Raw genomic sequence first — 10,872 nt, 5'->3', positions numbered from 1 at the left:
ACCACATAGGTACTTCCAGCACAAATAAACCAAAAACAATCAAATGGCAATATACCCTATTAAAAACCCTTTTAAAATAAAATAAAACATAATAGAGTATTCAAAAAAACTCTAACGTTGTCATAGATACTTCATTCAAATTTTGTTAACCAATCTAAAGTGTAAGAAAATGAAACAACCCGCGCAACTTAAAATCATAACTAAAAATCAAGCACATCCGAAAGCAGAAAAAAACATATACATATCGCCTGCAAAATATATATATGCGAGTATGTTTATATATGTGTGTGAAAGTATGTTTGTATATGTGTTTGTGTATGTGTATGTATATATATGAGGATGTATATAAGTTTTTATTCTTTACCTAGTATTTTTCAAAAAAAATATTTTATTGAAAATTTACTAAAGTCATGTGGGCTTTAAATGTTATTAAATGTTATTGTAAATTATGTTATTGAGTTTTATTCTTCACGTAGTATTTTTCAGAAAAAATGTTTTATTGTAAATTTACTAAAGCCATGTGGGCTTTAAATGTTATTGTAAAGGGGCTCTATGAAAAGATTGTAGTGACACCAGTCATCCGTATCTTCTTTGAGCCCCTGTCTGTTTTATATATATTCTTTGTGTAACGTTAAAGTTTCATTGTAATTTTATTATTTTATTTTTATATAAACAGCAAAAAAAAAAAAAAAAAATGCAAAGATCCAAACATGCAGCGAAGGATACAAGAAACTCTCCAAATAATAACAAAAGACGAAAATTGTGTCCGCGAAAACCAAAACAAAGCTGAGTAATGAATATACGACAACAGAGCACAAAAGCTCCTTGACAATAGCAACAATACGAAAATCAACGGAAACTATCCTCACCATCTAACTGTTTCAATACAACTTTCATAAATAATCTTGGTCTTCGAAGTAACTTTCCATCAGTCATATCATTCCTCTTACAAAATTTGCCAGACTTGCTTCTTTTTGTGAGATTAATTTAAATTTAGCTATTTCTTCTTTGGATTTCAGCATTGATGGATACAATCCTTTGATTTGCAAAGACTCCAATAGTTGCATGCTTGAGTCGGGAATATACTTACCTATCAATTCACCAATTCGATAACTATTAGGTTCGAAACCTCCTATCATTCACTCTAACACCTTTTTCTTGGTTCTCTCTAACTTTTCAAGACTTTTTATGATGATAGCTTTTAGATGTAATTTCTTACATCTAAAAGCTGTCATCATAAAAAAATTACATCTAAAAGTTGTCTTTTCTCTTTATCCCTCTGCCAATATTGTTGTTATTGGTTACTTAAATGCTCATCACACTAAGCGGCATGGCAACTCTAACACCACTAATAACCTTGCTGGCACAACAGCCCATAACTTCTGCCTTTCTCAATCTCTTACTCAGATAGTTAACTTTGTGACTCTTCTTCCAGAAAACCTTAATTACTTACCGCCACTCCTTGATTTCTACCTTTTCTCTAACCCTAGCTTGTGTTCAGTGCCTCCAATTTTGGTTTTCGAAATGACTCTACAATAATTTCTTATGTACCTAAGAAAAGTCATATTGTTATCACCATTTAATAGTAAAATTCTTACTGACCAAAATGAAAAATCACATATTATTCTGGACAACAAATATATTGGGTGGAAAAGGAAAAATCCAATCAACTTTAAATTGAGATTTCTATAAAACTACAAATGCTTTTTATTTGTGACCTTTTTTGCACTTTTTCACTTTTTGCGACCATTGCGACACAATGGTCGCAAAAAGTGACCAACGGAGCCGTCCAGTCACGTAGATCTGGGAGATGTGAAAATAGAAGTAGATTGTAGATGATGTCATTGGGTGAGAATCATAAATGAATGTAAAGACTATTTTGTAGGAGGATGAAAATTTTTGGACTCAGGGATTAGGTGAACAGTAACTCACGCTCTAGTCATACTAAACGAATGATAAAACAATTTTCTATGAGTAAACAAGTCAATATCGATCCGCTGGTTCATTAAAGGCAACCATGGCTAAAATTATTGCACCACACAAAAACAATAAAATAAGTAGATAACAAAATATAAAGTAAAATGATAAAAAAATATACGTACGAGCAATATAAAAAGAAAAAATAGGCTAGTAAATGTGCTACTATACATGGTCTAAACTCTAGATAACAAACTGAAAACTGATAATCACCTGTGTGAGATAAAAGTATATAAATGTCGTTAATGTAATAAATTCATAATATAAAGCTCACAAAGCGCTATAATACGTGGGTGTAAGAGGTAAAAAAATGTTGGTGCCATGGTAACCAATCAGAATATTGATATTTACTTTTGTTTAACTCATCTATGTAATGTGTAATATAGACTTTAATATTGTATGTAGTAGTGTATGTATATATTTTTTTAAGTTTGCCTTTATTTTGTTTTTTATATTTTTCTGTGAATATTTTTTTCCCTCACTTTATCCTTCTGAACTTATTTAAAAAAAAAATAATAATCTTTAATTTTTTACTTTCAGCTAATTTCTTATTAAAGTACATTTTTATTTAATTCAGTGATCAACCTGAGAAACAAATCTACTAAAACATTCTAGATGATTTTGTGGATATTGTGGAGAAACATGCTAATGAACAGGGACTAGATAGGTTAGCATTCTTAAAAGAAGTTCAACACAGATGTAAACTTTGATGGTGGAAGAAGGAAGGAGTTTAAGTCCAAACAAAATCAGTTTATAAAGCAAGTGCTTTAATGTATAACTTATATCTTTCTATGAATAAATATTAGGTTAAATTTTAATGTATAACTTATACTATACTATAATATACTTTAATGTATAACTTATACTATACTATAATACACTTTAATGTATAACTTATATCTTTCTATGAATAAATATCAGGTTAAATATTTAAAACATTGGAACCACATACACATTATTAAAGAAATTAGAAAATTTTGAATGTTTTGATGCTGCATATATATGTGAAAAAGGGTTTCAAAAATGTAAATCTAAATTTTATATTTTTTCATAATGAGCTGATACACATATTAATGAGGTGGGTGTCTTTAAATGCAATTTCCTAAATAATGAATTTAGAAGTAATGACAAGCAAACTTCATCCCCTGTCAACAGTATTATCAAAGATACTGTTAAGTCTCAACATGAACTATCCCAGTTTAATACTGAAAATCATCATTCTGTATATGTTGAGGGCAAATTTGAACTTGATGTGTCTGGAAGCCATAATTATTAACATCAAGTTTCTGATCCTGAAGATGCTGAAAAGGAAACAAATTATATTGGTTCTTATTGGTGGCCTCATGAAATTAAAGATGCAAACATCCTTGTAATCTGGACTAATTTATAATTAATGTATTTTATATATATACTTAAAAGTATATATACTTATATAATATATATATATATATATATATATATATATATATATATATATATATATATATATATATATATATATACATGTTTTAAACATTCAACTTAATTTAATTGAAGATTGAGAAAAAATAATAGAACATTTTTTGTCAAAATTAAATTACAAAAATATATTTTACCATTTTTCATTTCTTTTCTTGCTTGTTCAGACAAATCAAAATCCATTGTTTCACATCTAAATAACATTATTTTAAAAAATAACTGGCAACAATCAAGATTACGTGTAAGTACAAAAAAAATATAGAAAATGTATAAACATATATACATTTTTATTTTTATAATATCTAATTTATGTTGAACTGCACATTTGAGAAATGTGCAGTTCAACATAAATTAGATATTATAGAAAATTAAACATGAATTAGATAAAAACAAAATTAAAAATAAATAAATCTTAAACTGGACAAGGAAAAAAATTGTAAAAGAAATTAAAGTCAAACCAGTATAAATAAAAGCATAAAACTAATAAATATTTAATAAAAAAAACTAATATATTTTTAAATTTGAAGTGTTTCAAATAATAGTTTAAACCTCAATATTTGACACTTTACATTACCATAGTAACACTTAGGATGATTGAATGTTATATACTTTATGTACTTATATACTCATGGTGAAACTGATAGTTCGGTATTAAATGCTGGTTTAAATTCTTTTAACAGATCTTTTTTTTTTTTGCTATAGTTGAAATTAGTAAAACTAAAGGTTATTTATAAAATATTTAAGTTTTTGAAGTAATTAAGTTTTGAATAAAAATCTTTAAACTTCTTTAGTTTGGATTAAAAAACTCTAAAAATCTTTTCTAAATTCTATGAAGTTTTTCCTGTTTTATTTGTTTTATCATTTGTAAAGGTTTTGCTTCTCCTTTCAGTATATGGTTTTTTTTATTTTTTATAAATTTCTATTCAGGCCTGTTTTAAATGTTGCAACTGTTTCTTAAATTCATTGAGTTCAAAATTATATATTGACAACTCTATGTTAACACTTTTGTTAATGCATATTCCATTAATAAATGTGATTGCCATTAATATGGTATTTTTATTTTATCTTTTTTTTTTTTTATCTAATTTTATCACATTTTTAGGGTATGAAGTACAATCTATATATGAGTCTATAATTTAGTAATTTAAATTAAATTATGGTAACAATATTTCATTCTTTTTGTTGATTTTGTTTGATTAAAAACGTTTTTTTTTAACTAAAACAAATTTGTAAGACTAAAAACAATGTTTTTTTTTTTTTATATATAATGACTCTAATGCCTGCTGGCCCTAATGTTCACAACTTTAACCATTTTAAATTTCTTACCAAGATTATGACACTACCTAAAGCTCAACAAAATATAATATCTGAATTTAACCTCATTTTATATAGTGTTACGATTTATAGAAGTAAAACTTTATACAAAAATTAAAATTTTGATACATCATTATAAACCAGGTTGGTAATAAAAATGGTCCTTAAATTGAAAATGCACAAATGTGTCTGGAACAACTGTAGATTTTAGTATAGCTTAATCAAATATATTTTTGCAGGAAGATATTCTTGCTGAAAAAATTTTCAAAGAATTTATTTTCACAATATTGGATCTGAATCATGAAAATAAATTCTAAAGAAAAATTATTTGTTTTTTACCAAATATATAATGCAAAGTTTCGTTCACACAGGATTTTAATTTAGATCTCTGGAGAAATTGTAAACATTTTTAGAAAAAACTTTTTTTATACCACATTTTTACTATTATGAACAAACTATACTTTAAAATATTTTGTTCATTAGAAAAATATGTCTCAAACAAAACTAAAAAAAGGTTGTCTGAGAATAAGCTGCCATTAAAAGAAGAAGTGATTGAATTTTAATTATAGAAAAAACTTTATATATAATTTTTATTACATAACCAATAATATTTATTATATAAACCAAACCACAATTCTTATTACCTAAACCAATTAAACTTCAGAATTTGGCTGCCTTGCAATAAAATGATAAAATAAAGAACATACTCCGAATACATTTTGTCAAACAAGAATAATAAAACATTGTGATTCTAAAATTTTCAAAAAGGAAAATGAATGGCCATTTTTTAACAGTTTTTTTGTCTTCAGATATACTCAAAGCAGCATAAATTGTTTCAAAAAGAAATATTTCAACTGCAGGTCAAATTGTTTCAAAAATAATTATTTCTACTGCAGGTCAAATTTGAAACATTGGTACACTGTGTTTGCATTAATACATGAAAAAAATAATTAAAAATAAAAGTAATTTTAATGATAAATAAAAAAACATTTAAAATCAACAATGTGTTTTATAAACATATTCAAGAAAACAAACAGATGCATCTTTTTTCTACAAGACTCTAACTTGACTTCTCAAGAATCCTTTCATCCAGTCTACTCAACCAAGTTGAATATGTGACCAATATTTTTAATTTTATTACAAAGATGCAAAAAGGTACTTGTAAAACAACTTTTGCATTTATTTATTAGTACGACTGTATTGGATCAAACTACTTTAAATCAAATATCCATCTAAAATTTCTGTTTAAAGCTTCCTAAGTTGCAACATAAGAATAATTCATCCCCCTGTGTAACATTTAAAATACTGCAAAGTATTAATATTTGATATCTGAAATAACACATCCACCTTGTGTAATCTATATATATATATATATATATATATATATATATATATATATATATATATATATATATATATATATATATATATATATATATATATATATATATATATCACAATAAGAAGCTGAAAATCCTTCGTAAAATATCACATAGAAAACTAATAGTTAAAAGAACTATGATCAGATTTTTCTTTTAAAACTCAGGACTCAAAACTTTAGACTGATCGTAAATTATATCACAGTTTTTTGGAATTTTTTGAACCCTATCCCTTCTTGTCATAAATTGTATGTTTATATTGTTAGGTTATTATAGATAATATTATTGTATTGTTAGGTATTTTAGATAAAGATTTATAATTAAAAAAATAAAAATTATGGAAAACTTGTGGCTTTAGGTGAAAATGAAGGTCAAAAATGACAAAAAATTCATTTTTGAAAACTTTTGAAGAATGATATTTTGACAGGTTGAAGTGATTACTTTACCTATTTTATAATTTTTACTTTTTTAATAACTTTTTTAATAAATAACCAATAATAAGCCAAAAAAAAATTTTAATATTCGAAAATGCATTTCAAAACTACTGATTCTTTAAATTCGAAAACTGAATGTATATATATTTTTTTTATAGTTATAGTAGATATTAGTATCTCTTTTTCTCTTCAATTCAAAACACATTTCAAAATCACATTTTATTTCCAACCTCCATCCATTATCAACCTCCATCAATTATCACATAGTCGTAATGATGCTTCTCTTTTTCTTTTCTATAAATACTATAATGGACACTGCTCTAAAAAGCTAGCGCCACTTGTGCCATCGATTAAAATTCATACTCATGTTATTTGGACTCCAAAATGTTACAATGGCCTCCAAAAGTTCTTATTCATCCATGGTATTGGCTCCCTTCATCTTGTTTTCCTGATTGATATAATTTGCAATCTTTTGAGTTGTCTATTAATTGTTATCTTTATCTTTTTTCTTCCAGTAATTTTATTTGTTTAACTCTAATAGTGGTTGCTTGCAGCCTTGTTGGAAGTGGAGATGTAAAAAAAGTTGTTATATATTATATATTAAAAACGTTATATATATATATATATATATATATATATAATGTAATATATAATATATAACATATAATGTTTTTAATTGCATTTGGAATAAATTACTTTAAAACTTATGTTAAGAAATCTTTAATTAAAATTATGCGAAATAATTTCACAAATTACTTCTAATTATTCTTGAATGAATGAACAAATTTTATTGAAAATTAATAAAAAGTGTTACTTAGTTATTTTTAAATTGTATAAAAATTTCTTTTTTTTCCAAAAAGTTGCAAAAACAGAATGTTTAAAAAAATAACGCAGTTTTATTAAAATAGTAATTGTTAATCATTTCGTACTCTAATTAGTAAAAAAAAAGGTTTTAAACAAATCTTTATAAAAATAGAAATAAAAAAAGTAAAGCTATTATATCCTTCAATTACAACGGAAAGATTTAATTTAACTTATATATATATATAAAGTAACTTTATATATATATATATATATATATATATATATATATATATATATATATATATATATATATATATATATATATATATATGTATATATACATATATATATATATGTGTGTATATATATATATATATATATATATATATATATATATATATATATATATATATATATATATATATATATACACATATAATTAGTATCAAGTAACAAATAACATATATTACTAGATAAATAATAAAGATAACTACCTTATTTTTTCTTCACTTGATAAGTTATCTAAAATTTAAAAAACATTTATTTTATTTAAAAAAAAATAATTTAAAAACCTGAAGCAAAATAAAAACACAAAAGGATACGTAAAAAATAATAAAAAAACCTAATTATTTCTGTTTAATTTTACCTTCAAATTCGTTTTCAATTTCAACTACGATATCATAACGTTCAAATGCCATTAACTCTTTTTTTAATTGCTCTAATGAAGGATTGCCAATTTTTTGCTTCCACTTTTTCAAAACCATATCAGCTTTCTCATAGCATTTTATACTATCAGAGCCAATGTTATCAAGATCTGAATCACTTAAGCCAAGATGTCTTCCCCATCGCAACCAATCACTTCCAATTTTATAGCTTGTTTTACCATAGTATTTTGAAATCAATTCATTAGATGTCATTTTATTTCTTGACACTAAATATAAAATCTAATTTTCAGAAGAAAAAAAAATTTAAATAAGCAAAATAAAATGGATAAAAAATAAACTATAAAAAACAAAATAAAAATTTCAATTATTTAAGATTATCGAATATTTACATAAGATAAATACTTATAAAATACAAATTTTTAACTGTATGTTGTTATTTCTAAACATCAAGTATCATCAACAAGTCATCAAATGTCAACGACCATTAACAACTATCATCACCGCCATAAATAACCAAAAATATTTATTCTTATACTGTGCCAACAAATAAATAACATGATGAAGAAAGACAATGAATGAGCTTGTATGTTTTTGTGACTTTTATAAAGAGAGTTAGAAAAAATGAGAGCTGTTAAAAAAGGTTTCATAGATGATCACTAACACATTTTGAAGTATACGAAACCTTATTACATAATGAAATTTTTGGAATTTGTTTATTATATTATAATACTTCGTTTGACATCTCAGGATTTTCATGAAAATTTAAAGGAAGTGAATTATTGATGTTTAAAGCGCTGGATTTAATAATATTTCATATATAAGTTTTTTAATTTTTCTTTGAAAAACGATTTCAGTTTTAGTTTTGACATTTTCCAGTAAGTTAAAACAGGATTAAAACTATTTATTGAAAATAGAAAAGAATGAAGGAACCAAAAAATTAACACAAAAATTATATATTACTATTATATTAGTTACAAACAATTTTTATGTCTCTATCACAATATCAATTTTTATGTCTCTATCACAATATCAATAAAAAAGCGAGAGGTTCCGAGTTCAATCCCCACCACGTCCCTGGTAGTACCGCGCTCAACTTGTTTCTCCGCGCAGCGGCCTTGTTCGTCAAGGTTCGTGTTTCGGAGTTATAGAGTTGAGAGAGGGTTATAACCACAATTAAGTAGCCTCCTCATCTGTATTGGCCTTCTGGGCCTTGGGGAGGTGAAATAACAAAAAAAAAAAAAAAAAAAAATATATATATATAAACAGAGGTTCAGTTAATAAACAGATATAGATAAGACAAATCTTTACTTTTAAAGTGTTCATTAAGTTAACAATAGACCAACAAAAAGTGTTTTAGTGAAGCGTTTCATTAAAAAACTTTTTGTCGCAAATAAAAGTATAATGACATCATTTTTAACTATTATTACTTACTTTTTTTTAGTATATATATCTGTCAATTTCTGAACTTTAAAACACTTCACACTTGCGGTAACATTTATTTAAATGTTTTGCAGATTGCTTTAGCTTTTTAAGAAATATTGAAAAACTTAAAATTTTTAGAAAAATTAAAATTAAAATTATAAAATAATTGAAGAAAATTATTTAATAAATTATAAACATTTATATTATAAATATTTGATGTTATGTAAATGTAAACAATTTAAGAATCAAATTTTTATAATATTTTCAATAAAAACTTTTGTTAAGTAATTATGGTTACCTATGCTCAAGTATGTAAGTATTTGAGTATATATATATATATATATATATATATATATATATATATGTGTGTGTGTGTGTGTGTGTGTGTGTGTGTGTGTGTGTGTGTGTGTGTGTGTGTTTGTGCGAGTGTGTCTGTGTGTGTGATTAGTGTTATTTGAAGGTATTATTATTTTAACTGATTAAATACTTAGCATGGGAAAAGTTTGATATATTATTTGTTTACAGGATAATTCAATTTTATATAAGCTAATATAAATCTAACTGGTTGATATTTGGAAAAATTGAAAATAATAACAGTAATATTAAGTCTTTTACTTTGATTTGACATTCAACATTCTCTACTCTACATTTAGGTAATCAAAGTTTATTTATTATTATTAGTTTTTTCAGCTGTCATTTTGAATTTCCAGTGACAGAGGGATGTGACAACTTAGAGACCATGTCTGATATATCCAGCTCAAACACAGTTTTGCCATGTAAGTTTATGTGAGTCTTTTTTAAATGTTCTTTTTTAAATACTGAACTTTGAAAATGTACCAGCAAGTTCTAGTATCTCTGCTGCAAAGTGCTTCACATCATGTTTGCTTTGAATTTGTTCCAAAATGAAAACTCCAGGCTGGATTTTTTTTAAATCTGGATCTTCCAAAGCTTCAAAGAGAACGTTTTAATTAGTAAACTTTACAGTCAAATTTAAACTTTTTCTTTAAAACAGAGACTTATCAATTTTGCCTTTTTTTTTTGATATCAGGTTTTTTATAAATTTTATTTATCAACCATTTCTTTTTTAATTTAAAGATATACATAACTTGAAGTGAAATTTCTTGATTTTTTTCTTACAGCAACCCCTTCTAGTTTGTTTCGATGGTTGAGCTTTTAGGCAGGGTAGAAGTAATTCAAGAGACATAACGTCAGGGCATATCTGATTTGTTAAAGAAGCAGGATTGCATGGAAAAGCTTGTCTAACAATTTCTGGCACATTATAGACTGTTGCTAGTTTTCCAGCATTGCCTGCTTTTACCATTCAATCCATTATTTCATTGTTATAATAAGTTCTAAATTGGCAAATAACCATTTGTCTAGGGACTGCAGTTTGTAATATGTGCGTGTATGAAATATTAC

The 10,872-nt window shown here is 25.1% G+C and overlaps 1 protein-coding gene across 1 annotated transcript in view; it reads right to left on the bottom strand.

Annotated features, from left to right (window-relative positions):
* The window catches only part of LOC136075770 (prostatic spermine-binding protein-like), a 3,861-nt gene extending 2,925 nt beyond the window's left edge, over positions 1 to 936 (bottom strand). The window contains exon 1 of the mRNA XM_065789207.1: positions 878 to 936. Coding sequence (XP_065645279.1) covers positions 878 to 936 — 59 coding nt within the window. The remainder of the gene's footprint in view (positions 1 to 877) is intronic.
* Between the last annotated feature and the right edge of the window lie 9,936 nt (positions 937 to 10,872).

The sequence above is a fragment of the Hydra vulgaris genome, chromosome 02 (genome assembly GCF_038396675.1).
Source record: "Hydra vulgaris chromosome 02, alternate assembly HydraT2T_AEP".
Classification (NCBI taxonomy): Eukaryota; Metazoa; Cnidaria; class Hydrozoa; order Anthoathecata; family Hydridae; genus Hydra; species Hydra vulgaris.
This window is presented reverse-complemented; position numbering and strand designations above follow the sequence as displayed.